General features: G+C 42.1%; 1 protein-coding gene across 12 annotated transcripts in view; it reads right to left on the reverse strand.

Moving 5' to 3' along the window:
- Window positions 1–21,874, reverse strand: part of LOC146643393 (uncharacterized) — a 56,895-nt gene that overhangs the window by 12,331 nt on the left and 22,690 nt on the right. For 7 of the 12 annotated variants that reach the window (XM_085395291.1, XM_085395290.1, XM_085395292.1 and 4 more), the window contains exons 2-6: window positions 19,663–19,881; window positions 14,436–14,504; window positions 11,423–11,586; window positions 7,108–7,216; window positions 6,215–6,319 (exon numbers count right to left, since the gene is read on the reverse strand). In XM_085395291.1, coding sequence (XP_085251417.1) covers window positions 6,215–6,319; window positions 7,108–7,216; window positions 11,423–11,586; window positions 14,436–14,504; window positions 19,663–19,881 — 666 coding nt within the window. The remainder of the gene's footprint in view (window positions 1–6,214; window positions 6,320–7,107; window positions 7,217–11,422; window positions 11,587–14,435; window positions 14,505–19,662; window positions 19,882–21,874) is intronic. The other 5 variants (XM_085395296.1, XM_085395294.1, XM_085395295.1 and 2 more) reach the window with 1 other exon arrangement.

Here is a 21,874-nt window from a genome sequence, read left to right on the forward strand (position 1 = left end):
ATGTAAACACCTGTAAATAAACACCTTCATCGTGTGTTTATTTAGCCAGACAAACCCTCAGACCGTCAATGTGTTTGTGTCTTCAGGGTTTGAATTCTCAGACAGGAATAAAATGCAGATTAGTCCACAGGATTTTACACGAGTTTCCACCTGCACCTGAATGCAAGCTCAGCTACGGAAACATTTCTGGGAAGCATCAACGCTCACTGGTTGATTCGAATATCAGCAGGTGGAACCAAGAAATTAAATATGATTAAAATTCAATTTTTATTTGATTTATAAATACTTTATTCCAAATCGCTTTGTACAATAAAATCTGTTTTTTTTGTTGGGGTTTGGTTCCCAGCATCCTGTGAGTCAAAAGCTCTGTATGATATCAAACAGGCATATTATTTACACGATCACCTGCACACACACCTATAAGCGAGTGCAGAAGCCCCACCCACCTGCTGTTCAAACCTTTGGTTTGCAACAGGCAGCCAATCAGAGAACGTTCTCCAAAGAGTAGATAATAATGGATAAACTGGAGGCCTAAGAATTAATATATGATTTAAAGGTAAAACTTCAACAGGAAGAAATAGAGCAACTGTAGGAACTATTTTCAACAGCGGATTAATACTCATTTGGTGTTCTGGAGGGAATAGTTTGTGGCAGCACTCTGACGGTAAAAAAAAACTGCATGTCACGGAGATTTTGAGCAACAATGGAGCCCCATAAAGCAGTTTATTCATGGGATTTGTGAACAATAGGAAAAATAGGAAATCCCCAGACTCCTGAGCTCAGTGCTTCTTTAGCTCTGACCGCTGAGGTTTAACTCATCCAGTGAGTCTTACTGCTGCTGAGAAATGTTTGGTCAAACTCCAGCCTGCCTTTCAGACATGATGAGACTCAACACTGAAGAGAAGTCGTACAGGGTGAACGCCTGAACATGTTGTGCACAAAGACATCAAATATTAAAAAAAACAAAACCCACACACACAGAGGAGTGTCCCCAGTTCATTTTTACGACTTACCACTCAAAAACAAAGGTAAGACCCACTTTGGCCATTTACACGACCCCACACTAACTGCTAAGGGCCCTCAGAGTTTTCTGGGTTCTGTGCTGTTTGTCCTGCAAGCACAGACGCACTCCTCCGACCTGAACATGGCTCTGCGTGCTTCTTTAGCGAGTCTCATGTGATAAAGGGTCAGCGTGCAACAACAGGAGGATATAATCCAACAGATTGTAATAAAGGGTGGGAGAAAGAAAGAATAAATGGCACTCACAGGAGCGCACGTACACGTGGTTTGAGTCAAGGTTTGACGATAAAGACGTATACAGATAACTGGGTGTGCATTTTAATACATACAGAACAAAGTAAAACTGGGCGGTGTATGTATATGCTGAAACTAAAACAGCAAACATTGAATACAACATTTTTAATGATTTATAGATTATAGATAATGATGATTTACAATATTTAAAGCAGTAAACAGTGTGGCGTTAAAGCACCAATAACAACAATCTAAATATCTAATCAGTTACATAATGACAATTTCTACTATTAATGTTAACATTTTAACATTTAGCCCTCCTTGCTTCTTAGATGGTTTTCTTTCTAATCCATGCAGCATATTGTAAGAAAAACAATGTATTTTTAGTATTTATCTAAATGACTAACACATATTATTACACTGTAACAATATGTAGAACTCTAGAACATTTATTTTTTCAGCATACTGCTGCTAATTAAAGAGGTCTGAGAGGAAACTAGACTCTCGTCAGGGTCAGGTGAGAAATGTAAAGAAGCAGGACGAAGCATGAAGCTTGTGCTCGTTTGCCACGAGTGTGGTAAATGTATCTGTTTTTCCTGGAGCTAAGCTTTAAGTAGTTTTTCCACAATAAATAAAAGATGAATATACTCTGTATTTTCCCTGGCTTAAACTCAGCTGTTTTTCCAGAGAACTTTCTGTGAATAGTATTATTAAACTAAAAGAAACTGAAGTAAAACCACAGCCTTAAAAACATGATGCCACATTTAACAAATGACAGAAGAAAGCAGAACTTGTACTTTCACTTCTACCAGCATCACTTGGTAATTCGATATTGTTATTGTCTCAATAACATCACGTACTGGTGTCAAACATGCAGACCGGGGGCCAAAAACAGCTCAGCAAACTGTATCATTTAAGTGTGAAAACTGGAGTAAACCCCTTAGTTACTGTTACTTTTCAATAATGGTAAAAAACAAAAGTACAAAAACATGGTAAGCCTTTTGTGGTGATGCCAACCCGAATACTCAACAGTGGAAATGTCTGAAAGGTTAAAAGTATTTTTAGATATAGAGAAGTTGTTGTTGTGGTTCATTATTAAATGAGAAAAGCTGGGTGAAATACTTTCTGTTGTCAGTTGTTTAAATGTAAAAAGTGGTAACTTTAATTTAAGCTTTTTTGGCTACTGTTACAAAAACTGGGAAAAAATTAAAGATTTAAGCAAACGCTTTTAGGTTCGGTCCACTCGAGATGAAATTAGGCTGCACATCACACCCAGGATCTAAAATGAGTTTGACAGTCTTGCTTTCACTGTTTGGTCCAAAACCCCACAGCCAGACAGAGTCTCACTGTGACGTCTGTCAATTTACGACAGCCGGTCGGGTTTTTGGCGACTTCCTGTCTGTTGTCCGGTAATTTTAACCAACAACATGCTTTTTATAGAAGCGTCCATGTGTGACGATGAAGTTCAGATTCTTTTCATTCCTCTGTTTTAACGACACACACCAGCCAGAGTGTGAGACACCTCACCTACAGACAAACACCACATGTACACAAGGGTCAGTGTGATCAGAGCTGCTACGACTCATTCGAGATGCCGCCACTCTTAAACCTCCACCGTAAAGGCAGTCACCTCTGCTGCACACAGGACAGATCCTTCTCACAGCATGTTTTATGACAAACTGATAACCCGACTACCTCCTGTTGCTAAGCAACAGTGTTTTCCCTCCTCCTCTTCCTTCTCCAATGCGGCAAAGGGAGGCTGAGCTGCCGCCTGCTGATCGACCGTTCACCTCGAGGTACCTGCATCTGTAAACGTCACCATCCCGCCACCCTCTGCAAACTGGCCCAGAGACAGCAGCTCTGCTATCGACCGTCCTTTCATGTGCCTGCAGTATCGGAGTGTCTGTATTAGTGATGATCAAGCACAAAATCTGAATCTGTATTGTGTTCGCGAGCGAGCCGATAACCGAGCTGGTGATTGCACCGTGGGTGATACGATCAATAATAACACGTCATGAGGCGTGACGAAATGAGATGAAGACAGTGTCGCTTAAGTGTGTGTATGTGGGAACTCGGGAGATTGATAAAAGAAGTCTGATAGAGCAATTTAGACATACTATTGTACTGCTGACAAAAAGACAACTGCTCAGTTTGTTACAAGCTGAAAAATATCTTAAAGCGACTACTTCTATTTATTATTATGATTAAATGTCTAATTGTCAGCATTTACCTGAAATTATTCAGTTCTTGTAAAATAACATTTCTTGTTATTATTAACTAACTCCTTAAATAATCGAAAGACAATTACAATTGGCCTGAAAATCCAGTTTTTAGAAGAATTTTTAGTGAAATATTTTTATATATTTGTTACGTGGCATGCTAAAATCATCTTATACTTTTCTACAACCTCAAACAAAAGTTTCAGATATTTGAAATATTATTTTAATGGAATGAAAAAATATTACCTACAGCAATGTTTCAAATTTAACAAATGGATAAAAGCAAAAAAAGAAAAATCCAAATCTGTTGTGCATTTTCATCAAATTCTGGTGGCAATTTGTTTCAATTTACTACTTTGTGTCTATGATTATTTTTTGCTTTTAAAGAGTGAAAAAAGTTTGCATTTTGATGCTGGAGGGGTTGGCGGCGGCGTGAATGTGGCTTGTTTATAGTAAAAGGTCTCTGAAATCTCAGCTGAGTACACATATAACGGATATAAGTCTGAGACAATATGCAAGAGCTTTATATAAATATATATATAGCAAACCTAGATCTGTCAAGTTGTGCGTGACAACAACAATGTAATTAACAGCAATGACAGAAATATTTGAGTAGCTTTTTCATGTTACTGATGAGCTACAGTGAAACTGTCATACTAACTCAGGTTGATGGCTATGCTTCCAAGTACTCCATTTTATCATTTTCCCTCTGAAGCAAAACCTTGTGTTAAGTACTAATAAAAACATGCCAGCATGCTAACACAGTAAACTAAGGGAATTTTATATATGCTAAAAGTCTGCGTGTTAGCATTGGGAGCATGTTAGCATGCTGATGTTGCTGTTTAGCTTGACTTATGTGCACAGTCCACACACGGTGTAGAAATAATCGTGCTAACGCCTATTTAAGTTATACCAACAATTCAGGAAATTAGAAAATCCACTTCTAAGCATAAACACGATCTTGGAGGAAAAACTTTCAACTTGTTGTTGAACCTTACAGAGCTAGCTCGCACAGTTTCATGATGAGTTTCTTATTTTAACTGTAGGGCTTGTTGCTTAATTTTATGCACTGTTTGAACAAGAGGAATGATGTAATATATACTTGAAAAGTATCTTTACATAAACCTAAAAGTAAGAAAATGTCTTATACTACAGTCAAAAAACTGTATCTGATATCTGCGTGCTGGTGTTGTAGCTGCATCGTTATAATAACGTCTGTCCAGGATCAAAATTGTAACAGATTAATCACATTGGTGATGTCATAGCTTTTCAATGTGGGGAAAAGGGAAAAATGCATTTGTCTATATAAAACTCTTCTAAAACAAACGTTCAGCTTGGTTTTAGTTCATTTTGGTCATTCAAAAATTTTGGCTAATGCTAAACTAAATGCTCAGACATCATCAGTGGTCATGGCAATGTTGATCCTGGATCAATATTATTATGATGATAAAAGAATAACACCAACACAGGGATATCAGATTGTGCAGGGAAAATAATGGCCGGAGACTGTGGCATGACCAAAACTATTAACCCTGTGAGCTTGTTGCCTTTGAAACATTTGCTTTAGTCTTGCAGTCAGATGCCATCATTAAAGTGGCTTTTGGTGCGATAAAACAAATAAAACAGCGTCAGTCTGATATTAGTCTCCTACCAGCTTGTGATTGAATAGAGTCAAGCTAGCAGTTATGTGCAATCTATTTGTAACAATTCAGTGATTATGAACAAATCTGTTGCCATTAGCTGCAAAGCTGTTGCTGTCAGCATACACAGAAATTCAAAGTATCTACTTATGGTGAGAGTCCAGCCATAACCTTACAGGCTTGAAACAGAAGTTCCTCTACAAATAGTTGTTGCTGCTGGATGGCGATTTAAATGACATGGGTGCACAGCAACCTTGCTTGTTTACACTCATATAATCAGAATACAACCAGTTGAGTAACGCCCTCTATTTCAAAGAGATGCATCCCAGCTAATTAGCACTCATCAGCACAGATTGATTGCAATGTTTTGGCAATCTGTCTGTGTTTATTACTGTCAAACCCTTGAGATCAAAACTACTTGCAGATTCCCTGGACCACTACTGATGTTTCTCATTCGCGATGAAGTTTCTGTCCTTTTTTACTCTAGTGTGACTGAGCCATTACATCGATAAACATGTAAAACCAAAGGAAACAATCCAATATTGTATAGTTTAAGGCAGCATAAAAATATATATTTGCATTTAGTTGCTAAACTTGATTCACTTGCAACAATCACACTATACCTTCCACCTATACCATCACCATCACCACCACCACCAGCACAGCCAACCACCAACAGTACAGTGGAGGGGACAACCAAAAAGGAGGTGACAAGATGTGAACTTATAAGCCTATGAAACACCAAAATATACCACAAAATATGGCTCAGTGATGTCAAGGTGAAAGGGAGGCTGATCAAAAATGCAGAGGAGACTCAAATCAATGACAAGCCACCAACTGAAATTAAAGAAAAAAGTAAAAAAAACAAAAACACGATGCACACGAGACCGAGAGCGTGATTAAGAGGAGGGAGTAGGTGGTAAATGACCAGTCACCAAGCACAGGCAGGCAGGCAGGCCACCAGAGACGACAGTTATAATAAAACAAAACCAGATTAGGGTAAGAGGAGAAGGGGAAGGTGGAAAAGGAGGGGGATGAACTGGAAGGGAAAGGGAGAGGGAAGAGGAAGCCTGGTGGACACTGACGTCGGGTCGTCCTTACTTCTGTTGGGGGAGTTCCAGAGCGTGGCAGAGGACTTGGACAGCCTGTTGTTAATGACAGGGTCCACCTGTCTCGGCAAGTTGACCGTGGAGGCCGAGCATCTGCCTGCACCGGAGAGAACGCAACAGACAACAACTGTTCACAAGGCGGCCGGGGTGCAGGCGGCGGCCCCAGCTGAGGGCTGACAAGAGACGGGGCTGCTTTGGTTGGAACATGCAGCTGTGAACAGGGACTCACCGTTTTCTGAGATTAGACTCACTATCATCTAATCTGGAGTCAGATTTGGAGGGAAATGGGGAGGAAATTTGGGGGAAAGCGTGGGAGGGGGGGGTGTAGTTAGAAGTCACATTTCAGAGTAAATACCTCGAGCTTTCTTCCTGCTACCAAAACTAAAATATCACTCACGTTTCCACACACAATCAGGGCCTTTCACACTTTGGAGGAGAGGTAACTGTGCTGCCCTCAGCACCACCCCGTCACACAGCATTAACAGAAGTTTGAAAACGGGGAAATAAGTTCACAGCTCCCTGAAAAAACACACTTCACACTTCTGATCTAATGAAACGTGAGCGTGACGGCTACCTTCAAGCTCGTCCTTCTGAGTTTAAATGAACAACTGTGACGCTCAGGACTGATTTTTGCCCAAACAACAGTGAGGAATTACGAGTGGTATAATCATAAATTACTGAGTAGGTCATCTGCCTCTGGTACCCCACCCTTGTGACAGCAAACCCTTCATGAGCTATTTCCTTGAGTTGCATCAGCTGAAGCAGTGAGTCACAAGTCTGTGCAGCACAAAGACTTGAGTTAACAGAGAGAAAATCATACATATGTGCTTGTATTACTATTATTATTATCATTATAATTATAGTTTAGGTTCATCTGAAACTCACTCTCTCTGCGGGAGGTCTGGTTTAGTCCGCCTGCCCAGGACCACCTCTGCTGGCGGATCTCGGCCCAAGTCTTCTTGGTCGATCTCTTGATAGCTGCCTCATATCTCTCCTACATGAAGAAACACACAGTCAGTGTTAAACTATGACATCTTTATAGTAAATATGCACCGGAAATGACAGCTTAACAGCTTAATTATTAGAATAGAATAGAATAGAATAGAATAGAATAGAATAGACCTTTATTATGCCACAGATGAGAAATTTGGGTTTTACACAGCTCTTATAGCAAGGGGAATATAAAATATAAAAGGAAGACACAAGGTGGTCCTATATACATAAGCAACCTAAGTTCGTATATACAGGTAACAATGTACAGAAATATGTATAGAAATATTGTACGGAGACATGTATAAAATGTGCAGTGAACAAACAAGCTGATGTGTTCGATAACCAAAAGGATGTTTAACTGTGTTATAGAGTCTGACAGCTGCTGGTAAGAATTAATAGGTAATTACTAGCCCAGCATAAGTACAACTTGAGAAAAGTGCAAAGGAAACTGGAAGTGGATAAGGTTCTCCTTCAAAGTAAAAGCTGTGCCTCACCCCTGTGGCCAACATGTTTTAAACTTTTACTTTGAAGGCAAACGGTCTCCATTTCCAGTTTGTATCACACTTTTCAGTTCAGCAAGTCCATGAGTTCAATTCAAGCTATGATTGCAGCAAAATGCTAACAACCAAGCTAATCACAATGTTTTTTGCCAACAATTTTCCACTAGCAGCAGGCGGGTACAATGGGGTTACTGACTGGTCTGTATGTCTGTGAGGCTGGGGTCTTATTCACTTGATCCTCCTATATTGTGTTACGTTTCGGTGTGTCAGTGTTTTGTTTTTTCGTGACTGTTATGTATTTCCTGCTTTACTTTGAAAGTCTGTGTTATTTTAGTGTGCTCAGTTTACGTTTTCCCTGTCTCGTCAGTTCTAATTTGCCCCAGCTGTGTTTCCCTCCTGTGGTCCATTTCCTGATTGCTCCCTCTATGTATTTAAGCCTTGTGTTTCAGTGTGTCATGGTCGCGATCTCCCCCGTGTTGTAAATAGTTTGGTGTTTTGTGTAAATAAATAGTCTGTTGTAAATACTTTCGTCATGGGATATTTTCGTTTTGGGATTTTGGTGGAGAGCCTTCGTGGTTTTATTTTCTTTATCTTTATTTTTCTACGTTGCACCCCGGTTGCCTAGGCCGGGGTGTAACATATGGGGGGCTCGTCCGGGATTGCCTTCGCTGGGGGGTCCGGGGACCGCCCCAGCCTTTGTCGTCTGCTGGAGGGTCCGTGGGACCGCTCCAGCCTTCATTCGCCTTCGCTGGAGGGTCCGTGGGACCACTCCAGCCTTCATCCGCCTTCGCTGGAGGGTCCGAGGGACCGCTCCAGCCTTCGTCGTCTGCTGGAGGGTCAGTGGGACCGCTCCAGCCTTCATCAGTTTCATCTGCCTTCGCTTTAGCCGTCCGTCTCCGCTGGAGGGTCCGAGGGACCGCTCCAGCCTTCGTCGTTTGCTGGAGGGTCAGTGGGACCGCTCCAGCCTTCATCAGCCTTCGTCCGTCTTCGCTGGAGGGTCCGTTGGAGGGACCGCTTCAGCCTTCGTCCGCCTTCGCTGGAGGATCCGAGGGACCGCTCCAGCCTTCTGCAGCTGGTGGGCTGCGTGTCCGTGTGTGCAGCTGGTGGGCTGCGTGTCCGTGTGTGCAGCTGGTGGGCTGCGTGTCCGTGTGTGCAGCTGGTGGGCTGCGTGTCCGTGTGTGCAGCTGGCGGGCTGCGTGTCCGTGTGTGCAGCTGGCGGGCTGCGTGTCCGTGTGTGCAGCTGGCGGGCTGCGTGTCCGTGTGTGCAGCTGGCGGGCTGCTCATCCGCCTTCGCTGGAGCGTCCAAGTGACCGCTCCAGCCTTCATCCGCTTCTGCTGGAGGGTCCGAGGGACCGCTCCAGCCTTCGTCGTCTGCTGGAGGGTCAGTGGGACCGCTCCAGCCTTCATCAGCTTCGTCTGCCTTCGCTGAGGGGAGGGTCCGTGGGACCGCCCCAGCCTTTGTCGTCGCTGGAGGGTCCGTGGGACCGCTCCAGCCTTCATCCGCCTTCGCTGGAGGGTCCGTGGGACTGCTCCAGCCTTCGTCGTCTGCTGGAGGGTCAGTGGGACCGCTCCAGCCTTCATCGGCTTCATCTGTCTGGATCAAACTTTTCACTTGGTGTTAAATGTTTGATTTTTGGGTGGGGGGAAATGTTACGTTTCGGTGTGTCAGTGTTTTGTTTTTTCGTGACTGTTATGTATTTCCTGCTTTACTTTGAAAGTCTGTGTTATTTTAGTGTGCTCAGTTTACGTTTTCCCTGTCTCGTCAGTTCTAATTTGCCCCAGCTGTGTTTCCCTCCTGTGGTCCATTTCCTGATTGCTCCCTCTATGTATTTAAGCCTTGTGTTTCAGTGTGTCATGGTCGCGATCTCCCCCGTGTTGTAAATAGTTTGGTGTTTTGTGTAAATAGTCTGTTGTAAATACTTTCGTCATGGGATATTTTCGTTTTGGGATTTTGGTGGAGAGCCTTCGTGGTTTTATTTTCTTTATCTTTATTTTTCTACGTTGCACCCCGGTTGCCTAGGCCGGGGTGTAACAATTGTCACCATGATTGTCACATGTCCAAAAGAGTGGACAAGTTAATGTCACGTGGCTATTGGTCACTTGTCTGTATACTATACTAATGCTGCACAGTCTTTTAAAACATGCCCAAAGGTTAAAACTACGAGCTAATCACTGTTTCTTTCTACTCTTGGCCCGATGTGACGTCAGTTAGAGTAGATATCTTTAATATGATAATCTCTTGCACTTTGAGTGTGAGCCCAGAAGCCCCACCCACCTGATGTTAAAACCTTCCATTTGGCAGCAGCAGCCAATCAAAATAAACCTGGTTTAAAGGCAGGGGAAATATAGCTTAAACTGCTTGTTTTAGACAGTGAATGTAATTGGGAGTTACAACTAGGGCCAGTGTAAAGTAAATAAGGATCATTTTGAATTTTGAGTCACACAAAGCCACTCTGAAAGTAATAAGGAGCTTTAAATGAGTGTAGTAGGATCCCCTAACAGGGATTTTCAGGTAGAATGAAAGAGGCTAAATCACAGCAGCAGTGTGTAAACCTGTAAAAAGTGAATCTCTTCATTTATTTTAATCTATTCAAAATGACAGCATGCAAAAGCATGGTAAATGAGGTCACAAAAGTATAATGAGATGCAGCCAACATATGCAAGGAAGACAGGAGGCTTAGATGTCACGTAGGGTTCCTTAGTGCACTTGCATAACAGAGCGTTCTCACTCCCGAGGCGTAACATGTCGACGTTTTGTCACGTCCCGCGGCGTTCCTGAGGAACGCGAAAGGAGACCTTCGGCGTTCTTATGGTACGCGGCGGGTTATGGCTGGAATCCAGTGCAATGACGCTCCCGCGGTAGTAGACGTTCCAGCCCTGTATTCCAGCCCTAAACCTAACCTTATCCCTAGCCCTGACCATAACCTTATTCCTGACCTTAACCAGGACTTTAATGATGTTAAATAGCGTGTTTCTAAGCGATTTGAAGAAAAAGAGCGAACATGTGTAGGTTCAGTCCAGACGGTTCTCATATTTCCTCTTTTTCCGAGGTCGTCATTTAGGAACGTGGTGGGTAGCCGAAAACGTAATATGGTGACGATTTGTCACCTAGCGTAAAATGTTACGCTTTGGGAGTGAGAACGGGTTGTGCATAATTGCAATGTGAAGCCAAACCTAACTGGATCGAGTGCAAAAAGGCCCTGAAGCTCATTAGTTACATAATGGGAATATTTTTATGATGTCAGCAATTAATTTGTCCACCCAACACTTATGTGCAGCTTGTTTGCTGAATGCTTGGCATCCTCTCTGTGATGGCAACACGACTAGTTACTGCTGTATGATGCTGTTATCCAACAAAGCAGTTTTTCCACAGTCAGATAGTAAAATTTATCAATCTGAAGTCCCAGGGGAAATCACCGAATACTAAAAACTGTGTACAGCAGAGTGTTTTAGTTACATAAACACTCCCTTACCCTACTTAGCGCTCAATTTAAGCAGAGCAGAAATGTATTCTGTGACTGGACATAAATATTATTTTTGAGTATTGGTTGCTTCTTCCAACAGCTGAGTGATAATCATCAAAATCAACCTATAAAATAACATGAAAGGGTTCAAATATGCAGTGTTTGTTACAGAGTCTAGTTTTGGACGATTCAGATGTCAACTTTAAGAACCAAACAGATAAATGGGAAGCTTGACTTTTTCACCTTGTTCTTTTCTAGCTTCTGTCTCTGTTTCTCCTCCAGCAGCGCTCGACGTTTCTCCGCCTTCAGCCGCTGCTCTTCCAGCTTCCTCCTGCGCTCCTCCAGCTGATTCTCCCTCAGACGCCGGGCCTTCTCCTCCTTCTGCAGCCACTGAGCCTTCTTTGCAGCTGCAGGGTCACCACAGAAAGAAAGAGAATTGTTTACAAAAAACAATATCAGTTTGAAACAGTTTATTTAGGTCTCACGTGTTAGCTGCTTTTGCAATGCTGTGAATTACTGCTATATAAACAAATGACTCCCTTTTCCTTATTTGGCACCTTAAAGGGGAGCTACTATGACCTTTTATGGCTTAATCTTTTTTACTCTTGGACTCAAGTAGTTCTGCATTAATTACAGTTTAAAAATAGTCAAAATGTATAATTTTTTGAGTCTTGGTTCAAACCCTCTGTTCATAATCTGTCTGAAACAAACTGCGCTAGCTCCTCGAGTTTTAAGCCAGCTTTCTTCTGATTGGCTGCCCCTCATAAGCTGACGTTTTGGACAGTATGTGGGTGGGGCTAAAGAAAAAGTGCTCTCACTGACATCAAACACAGCCAAGACTAGAAAAACTGTCTTAAGCTTGAGCTTTGGGCTCCTTCTACATATGCTGACCTCATTATTTGAATCTTCGGCCATGATTAATATGAGCATCCAACACTCCATCAGTATAACTTTATATGACAGAAAATAAGGAAAAGCATAAGAAGTCCACTTTAAAAAGGTGCTTTGTGGGTTTACAGTGATTTTAACTCTTTCAGAACATTTATGGATAATGCATTTTACCATTGATTATCGTATGTTTGTTATTTGGTGGGTTAGAATGCTAATTTTTACTGCTTTGTGCTTAACATGAAATAGAGCTAAGACTGATTAATTCTACAGGCGTCTGAAGCTGTGAGGGTGCCAGATAAAAAGCTTGATAAAGTTATTAAAGTTCATCCTGAGGAATAGCTCATCCTTCGGGAGCCACAGATTTCTGTATACAAACTCTGTGGAGATGTTTTACCAGTAACCTGAAAGATTTGTCTGCGTTTGGTGCAAGAGGGAGAAGAGGGGAATCACCACAATTATAAAAGGTATTCTCTGGGAGATAATATCATGGCAATCCATCCATCTGTTGTCATAATATTTCAGTCTGGACCAAAATCCCTGGAGCTGTGCCTCATGCCTGGCTAAAGCATAAGCATTAGACGCCAGCGTATCATTAATATATTATTTCAAATGTTATTTTGGAAAAGAAAATGTAATTTATGCCTGTTATTGAAAGTCAGTTCTTTATTTGTAATAGCATATAATCAGCTAAAGATCTTTAAAGGCCTCTAACAGCAGCACCCAAACAAAACGGGTAAAACAGACGGAAGACACTGTGTTCATTACACTTTAATCCTGATAACAGTAAATAAGCTGAAGTTCCCTGCTGTCTTTTACAGCACCCTCCAGCATATGCCAGTTTTTCTGTGCACACACACACTGCTGTGGCTCATTTCTCCGGGTAACGATCAGACTGCAATCAATCGTTTCTCAATTTAAGAGCCTTCATCTTACGCAGCATTTACTCGTCTTCAATCAGCTTCCATATCATACTTTATATGAAAAGAATGAAAAAAAGATGGACGGGTAAGTATGGGTGAAGATGCGGGAGGGTTACAGGCTGGATCCAGCTGAAGGAACGGCATGAAATGTCTTTGTTTATGAGTCAACCAGCAACAGGAAAACTGCACTAAGCTATGCAAGGATGCAGCAATGGTCTGACACAAATACGTGTTTTATATTTAGTTCGGTTTTCTGCGGCTCATCTTCGCTAATGAGCCAACGACACGCACACGTCTGCACTTCATCAACAGCGAGAAAGACGTCTTCACTCCTCCTTAAATCCCATTCCTGAAAAAATCTAATTATCCATAGCAGGACTGAAAAATATGTGTCAGGTTAACGCTTCGGAACTTGCTTTCACATGCTCATCTCTGCACGAAATATCTAGAGCACAGTTGCAGTTACATAACAAGCTGTCATATATAAGGCATCACCTGCATACTGTGTGCAACAAACTGCAGGCTCTACACTGAAGAAAGGCTTAACACTGCCACATAATTACGCGCAGGGGCAGACGGCTGAAAACGAAACTTAGCTCCGAGTATCTGAACCTGGGATATTCTCGATAAAAAGGCAGCGACGTTTAACTTTAACTGCTGCAGCATGACCACATAACTGATACTAATGGAAGCAGTAATTAAATCTAATCTGTCTGCGAGGCCTGGTCTCAGTTTATGGTAATGACTGCTCATTTTTTACGCCGACTGCCTTGGGCTCTATGGGACGTCTCTGCTGGGAAACGCCCACTAAGCTCTGGTCCGATTGGCCGCCTGCGCTTCGGAGACGTCCTCAGCTTCTCATGTGTTTGGACCAGCCTCTGTGTTTTTATAAGGAGAAGTTTCATTCTGCAGCCACAAAGTAAAACTCAAATTATAGGTGTGGAGCATGCACGCTGGGTGGGAATGCAAAACACAAAAGCCAAAATAGATTCAAACATGATAGGAGCAGATACATTTAAACCAAAAATGAGGCTGCAGACCGATCACGGAGTTCAAAAGTTTCCACCGAGTGGCGACAGATAACCAAAGCGATCGGTGATGGGGGGGAGAAGAACGGGCACGGCAGAAAGGAAAAAGGATCCACATAATGATGCTGATTACTCCCACATGGCATGACTGCTGCGAAAGCTTTTAGTGAAGCCCCTTACCTTGCAGCTGAGTTTGCTGTTCTGAGCGCCATGCAGGAAGAAACAATAAGAGACGTCAATAACCGTCAGTCACTTCAGAGCAGAGTGACAGATTCACAAAGAGGGATACAAAAGATAAAAGATGTCGACACATTAAGTTGGTTACAAGAAATCCCTGCTTCATGCATCCAGTAGCAGTGGTTTCTGGAGCTGACAGCTGAGTCCATCGTGTTTTATATCCGCTTTCTCATTTCTTACCGATGTATCTGGCTCTTTCCTCCCTCCGCTCCTTTGCAAGCTTCTGTCTTTGCTCCGAGCTCACTGAGTCTGTAAGGGAGAAAAGAATTACTTCACAAACACATGCATATTTTCACATCAAGTTGTATTTATCATCTCATCTTCACTAAACTTATAAACAATAAGCTAAAAGATTGCAGAGTTATTGATCATTTTCTGGTATGTGAGAAGTAGACTCAAGACTTAAGAGAGCAGGAAAACATTTCTGGTTTCCTACATACTAAAAATTGTAGTATTACTATGATTTTGTGTGTATAATACTACAGTACTATATATACATCAGCTTCAGAGGCAGAGCTATAGTGAAAAAAGCTGATTACTGCTACGGAGTCTCAGCTTTGAAATGGCTAAAATCTGAATCCCAGAAAACAGCATTTGGCCTACTGTGTGAAGAAAGTCATGAGTTATTAACCCCAAGCAGACCCACACTAAATGGCACAATTCTTGCAACTCATGGACTTTATTTGAGTATATGAGAAACCTGTTTTCTAAAAAGCCATCCTGAGAGTCGTAATGATGATTGTGATATAAAAAACGCAACTTATTTTTAAAACAACACCAAAAGAAACATGTATTTACTTATTTTAATGCGCTTTCTCTTACTATGTTACAGATTTATAAGATAAAGAAATAGTTTGGATGTCACGCTTCCTCCACTCGATGTTCAGCACTGGAGTCCCTCAGGATTTTGTGCTCAGGCTACTCCTGTTCACGCAGTACACCCAAGACATGTAGAAAAATTAACCAATCAATTGATCAATTAATCAAGCAGTGGCCCAGTTTCAAATGATAGGAGCTGATACTGAGAGTGAATCAACAATCCTCTGGTGTGGAGAGCAGAGAACAACCTACGGTAAAGCTTAATTTAGACTTTCTGTCCAAACTTATGACAGAACTGGAAACCCCTCTTGACCTTACACCACAACCTTCCACGCTATTAAAGTCGTGCAGACCTGACATGTGGTTACATTTCTCAGGAGGTGCAGGTCAGGTTAAGTGGAAGGTTACAGTGTTGCCCTTAGTTACAATATAGATTTAAAGCTGAAGCATAATTCAGGCCTTACTGTCAAAGAAGGAAAGAGCTTGATTGTTGTTGTGTCATACTTCTCCACTATGAAAATCTATGAAAATCTGAAATTTATTCTAGAAAGCATTGTAACCAGAAAAATAGAAAGTCAAACCAAAACAAGTCTCATCACTCATCTTGAAAAGCATTTAGGAAGCTTTTATGAAGCATTATCTCATTTAACTTTAATTTCATTGATCACTCAGACATAATCACTCCTGTTGAACTGCTGAACCAGTCAAATCTGACAGAAATTAGGTTTTAAAAATCTTATTTTTCCCTAAAAGTTACGCATTTCCCTCCAAGTTTGCTGTTTCAGAACAGATTTAAGCTCAGGATGCTTTGACTGCCGCAGCTCCTCTTTTTATAGCATCTCTATAAAAGAATATGCCCAGAATATCCCGGACACAGATCTACTGAGGGTCAGTGAAATAGATGAGATAAGGTTTCTGTACAGAGCCCAAAAACAATAACTGCCCCAGATACAGCGTCTTCAACCTGCTGCAGTATGCCAAGTGATCCATGACTATCCCCTGCAGTAACACCAGATTTAAGAGCAGTTTCTCTCAATCTTGTGCTGTATAATGATTTTTAGAATGAATTCTGAACAATGTTGGGAATATTTAACATCTAAAAAGGAGGTGATTCAGTTTCAAGGTCAACATTTAAACTCCCGTGTGTGATTTGCTGTTCAGACACGCTCATCTGAAGCAGTAATTAGCCTGAATCTTGATACACTTTGGTGTAACGTGAGGATTTGCGTAGCTCTCTCTGACTCCGAGAGGCCGTGACTGAAGAGCTGCTGGAAAAAAAACGGGACTCCTGGGGTGCTCGCCGATCCCATCTCCTTTTGTGGTTCTTCTCTGTGCTATGCAATATGTATGCTACGTCTTCTAAACCAATCACAGAGGACCTAGCACCACTTCAGCCCATCTCCATGGCAACCCCCCCCCCAACACTACCTTGCAGAGAGCATCCTACATAGCTGTATGCAGGCGTAATAAGAACAGAGAAGAGCGAATCTCCAGAGTGAGCCTGCAGGTCTCGTATCGCCGAGACGTCACTTAATGCATCGCCACCTCCACCCCATACTGTACTCCACATCCCCACAACAAATAACAACTCGGCTTTCATCCACGACCAGCTGTCCTGTGGGAATGGCTCACTAACAGAGTGAAACTTCCATTACAATAGAAAGCATGTGAATGTCCACACATGAGAAAAACGGATAGCATGAATAGTCCACTCTCTGCAGTGAATGATGAACACGAAGAGCCGGTCTCGATCAGAAAACAAATGAACCCCACAGCCGACGCAGAGAGAAAATGCTGACTCCTGTTTTAACAACTAATAAAAGCCTCACAGCAGGCGAAGAAAAGGGTTCAGTTCTGCTAATGCTGAAGCTCTAACTCATTTTTATTTGTCATTTTAACACTATATTAAAGCAGTTCTGACCTCGCACTTAAATGGCACTGCCTGAAATTGGGGTTCGACTGTAATAATAAGCACCCCAAATGCAGCCTGTTTTTCCACAGATCAATGACATTCACCTTGAAACTGTGTAAGGAGCATGTGCAAGTGTGCTTTGAGGGGTAAAGGTGGATCTGCAGAGGCTTCATAGCGAGTATAAACTGTACTAAATGGTCATAATGTCCTATTTGCTTGATGCTGTGTCCTGAAAGCCTGTGAGCTGAGTTTCTCCCACAGACTGTGGATTCTCCTGAATTCACCAGCAATCAGAAGCAGAGTATTACTGTGACTGTTTATATGCAGCTGGAGTGGTACAGCTTATTTTTTATACCGAGACAGAAGGAAACACGGAAAGGGCTGGAGAAAAGAGCGTTAATCCCAGATCTTGGTTGTACTTTGTAAAGAAGCACAATAGTTCTCGCATTAACTGTTCAACGTGTGTGGGATGGGCTAAAAATACTCCAGCAACGATCTTCATGTGAAAAACAGAAGGCGCAAAACCATCTGACTCTCAGTGGGCTGCAAAGCGAGACACATTATCTCGTCGTACATTACTCACCATGCGACATGAACAGGGTCAGATGTGTCAGGCAGGGTTGGCAGGTCCACTGCATGGACAGACTGCATGAGACTTTCATTTTAAAGTCTAAATTGTAGATATTCATGCATCTCCAATAATATATGTCTCATATATTTAAAATGAAAGAATTTATTTACATCCAAGTCCTACAAAACTGACTCTACATGAACACATAAACACTCTGAAATGTCCTCTGTTGCTCTTTTGATATCGCCTCTAAGTACTGGGCTATTTTTGATTGCCCCTTAGCACACAATTGTGTGCACATGCACACAATTTCTTGAAAAGGCAAATATATTTTTCACAACTCAAATTAGCAGGAAGCTGTCTGCTTCAATGGTGGTTGCGGTACTTCAAATACTGCGTGGTTTTGCAGTAAACAGAAGTCAACACTTCTTACTTTGTAATATTCTGACATATAGATTAACTGTGAGTGAGGGATCTGGTTAGAGCAGATTAAAGACCAGATAACGTGCGATCTCAGTCCATTGGACATTTCTGTTCTCACCATCTTTCAGGTAAGTTCTTGAAAAATTAAGAGCCAAAGTGCACGTGGGACAACAGCTTTACAGACCTGGCAGCCTTTGATTTATGCCACAAGCAGCTAATGCAGCAGACTACAGAGGTCTCCCTTCTTTGTGCCTGTACAACACCAGCTTCAGAGGCAGACTTCATGCAGCTCCCTCAGGAGACACAAAACGCTTTAAACAACTTTTTTTCACATGAGCAGCAGCGCTCTCAGAAGACCCGAAAACCGCCTTTGATGTGTAAAATCACTGGAATTCCCCTTTATGTCTAAAACAAACAAGCAACGATACGTCCACAGAGGCAGGAGCTCAGGAGACTCTGACTTTAAGGAAGCTGAAGGACAAACTCTGCAGCCTCCCCATTTGCAGTGACAATTTTTCCTTAAATTTTTCCTTAACCACCTCTCATCATTTATGAAGTCACAGTTAATCAAGAGAAAAACTTTCAGTCTGATCCAACTTTGGAACAAATACAAAAAGGCTTTTGTTACCTTGTTTGTTGGACTCTGTCTAGAACTATTGTTTAGCTGTTTACACACCAAAAACAATTGTTTCTGTGGTTTTTGGTGTTTCACCTCAGTTGACTCCTTTGAAGGAAGTGGGTAGTCAGCAGTGGTGATCCCATCACCCCCACAGATATGCTTTTACCACTTCCTCTCTTCTTTTTAAAGATAATTCACAGTTTAAGTGTTATCCATGTACTGTGAAGGGAGAATTACAGCCTGCTCTTCTATATTTGTTAGTTGTGAGGGCTCATACCACTCTGAAGTAACTTAAAGACATCATCTGTACATCATTGGTTTTAGACTAAAAAGCACTCACTGGAAACCACTGGACCCGCTCACAACAGGCTCATAAGTCGCTATCATCTCTTGTCGTCTTTGTCTTTGGCTAAATAAAGACCAAGAACACAAGCACTAGAACAATAAACCATCATAACAGGTTTTCAAAACTATGCAAACTAGACAGGAACCATAAACTAAACTCGAGATACTAAAATAATAAAGAAAACATGACCCAAAACACAGGTCACAAAACAAACTCATTAGCAGAAAACCCAAAAGTAAGTAAAACTTTAAAAAAAAAACCCAGTAATACAAGAAATCAGACTCACTGTTATAATAATGAAGAGATTAAAATAAAAAGAGGCAAAACTTGCTAAATACTTCCTAAAGACTGCAGCTCAAATAGTCAAATAGCACGAGTAATAGTAGCCAAGCTTACCAGGATGAAAATGAAATCAAAAGAAGAAACAAAACCTCAATCTAGATATAATCAAACCCCTACAAAAATCTTAAGAAGAACTCAAATACTCCAAAACCACTAAAACCAGGGCCTGTAACACTAGAAGGTCGTCTTGTATAAAATAAATTTTTCTGTACACAGTCCACAAAACCGCCACCTTGCTGTACATCATTCCCGTCTCTCTTTGACCTTTCCATTTACATCTTCAGTGTAGAGACATAAAAGTCCCCTCAGTTGCTAAACTGAGACTGACTCTCTGTCCTCGCTGCCACAAACAAGGCTCCAGACAGCTCAGTCTACCTTTCTTGGGCTGAGGGCTGCTGCTGCTTGAGCCAGGCGTGGATGGCCGAGCGTCTGTCTTGGAGGAGGCATCTGTCTTAACGGGGGTCTCTGTTTTGGAGCTGGAGTCTGTTTTGGGAGAAAGGTCTGAGACGGCTGAGTCCTCTGGAGTCAGGAGGTCTTTCCCCAAAGATTTGTCCCCATTCTGGATGGACTGGGAGTCTGTCTGCAGGGGCAGAGCTGCAACACACAAAGGAGAAAAACAACATAAAGTTGTGATGCTTATTAGCGTGTAATTATCCCAAAAACCTCTGCACATGATTCTCCTCATGCTGTCACTGCTGCTTTTTGTCAAATACGTGATATCCTGCTGTCATGTCAGTCATCATTACTGTGCAATCTCCGAGGTGAGACTTCCAGTAAAAGCTTTCCATCTAGCTCCTGAGAACCCGTGAAGCCCTCGACAGCTTCATTAACGCAACACTTCAGCTTCATTAGAAAAAATCCTGCATTTAGTCCCCGATGGCTTCAGTGCAAAAGAGGTAAAAAGTCTCCTGTCAACACTAATAAACACAGGAGCAGCAGGTGAGCCACAGCGTGGAGATTAAAGCTTTTAAAGACACCACCACACACATTAATAATGAGGCTTGGAGGCTAAGACAGAGAGGAAAACATTAGAGATGGTTGTGTAAGTCTGCTTCAACTTGCTTCCCTAAAATAAAGAAAATGTTTGCACAGTTATAATCACGGGAGTAATTAATACTAAATCAGGCTGAACATCCCCACGGAGCCACAGAAAACGATGATCTCACTCCGGTTTGGGGCTCGGCAAGTTTCTCGACTTCATCTGAGACTCTAATACTTCTAACTATACACTTTCAGGGCTTACACAGAAACATGTTACTGTTCAAAGAGTTTGTGCGATAATTTAGGTGCATTTTATTTCCCTGCTTTTCACAACAGTAAGCAGTAAAAGTCCTTGGATTTACGTAGCAGTATCTCTTGCAAGGATACTTCACCATGCAGACCACCGACCTTCAGATGATCCGCTCTACCCCCGAACCACAGCTGCTCTGGGTTTTGTTTCACTGAAATTAAATGTTACTTGCATTTAGACTGGAAACCTAGGAAACCAGGTGGAAACACATCCTTTGTCACGGGACCGAGTGGTCTGTACTGAACTGAACTGAGCGCAGAAACCCAGAGAAACCCAGAGGAGAGAGAGCAGATAGTTTAACAATATTTTATTAGGCTACGTTTCTAGGCTTAAGCGCTAGAAACATAGCAACGACAAAAAACAATAAGACGTAGAGTCTGACGTGGCGTGGCCTGGGAAACGTGGCTAGGGCGAGGGAACGGGGCCTGAGATGCAGAGTGGAGCTGAGCAGGCAACGGTCACATTGCAGTAGGGGACACAGAGTGTTGAGAGGGGAGTGACGAGAATCCAGGGAGCTGAGTGGCGTGGCAAGGCTGACCTGAGATCCGGGTTCTTCAGATGGAGTGTGATTGCAGGAGGGCAGGCAGTTGAGGCACAGAGTGGTTTTTAAAACGATTGCTTTTGTATCCTGAGTCCGGAGGTAGCGCGTGAGCCAAGATGAATCCAGCAAATAGGTTGATGACGAACTGGCGGTGAATGCGCAGCAACATGTGGCTTAAATCCCCCTGGCTTGATTGACTGCCATTGGCTCCAGGTGTGTAGGAGCTGGAGGAGGTGGCCCTGCCCAGGGGCGGATCCCAGGTAGGTTCAGGAGCCTTATGGAAATTCCAGCCAACCACCGCAGACCATAACATCCTTGTCTCTCTACTAATAGGAAGGTTTGATCCCTGGCTGCATCATTCTACAACACACTGAAACCTGAGTTGCTCTTCATCAGAGTGTGACTGTAAGACTGAAAGCACTTAGACATAGAAAAACTGTTTGTATGAATGTGTGTGAATGTGTAAATAAGGCATGTTGTATATGTTGTATATCGAGCAGAGCAGAAAAGCGGTATAATAACCAGCCCATTTGCTATTTCTGCTGCTAGTATCAGAATTAGTAGTTTTTCTTTCTTTTTTTAAATTTGTTATGTCAAATTAAGAAAAATGAAAAAACAAACAAACATGTTTTGAAGAATTTTGAAATATAAAAAATCTTTTTATCTTTGTCCCAGATTGAGCTCTGATGCATTTGTGAGCCATTAACTGCTCTGTCCTCTCCCTCTGTAGTTTTGTCCTGTTTGATGTTCGTCAT

Source organism: Rhamphochromis longiceps, linkage group LG22, assembly GCF_057381845.1.
Source record: "Rhamphochromis longiceps isolate RC_006_pf linkage group LG22, R_longiceps_female_GT1.1, whole genome shotgun sequence".
Classification (NCBI taxonomy): domain Eukaryota; kingdom Metazoa; phylum Chordata; class Actinopteri; order Cichliformes; family Cichlidae; genus Rhamphochromis; species Rhamphochromis longiceps.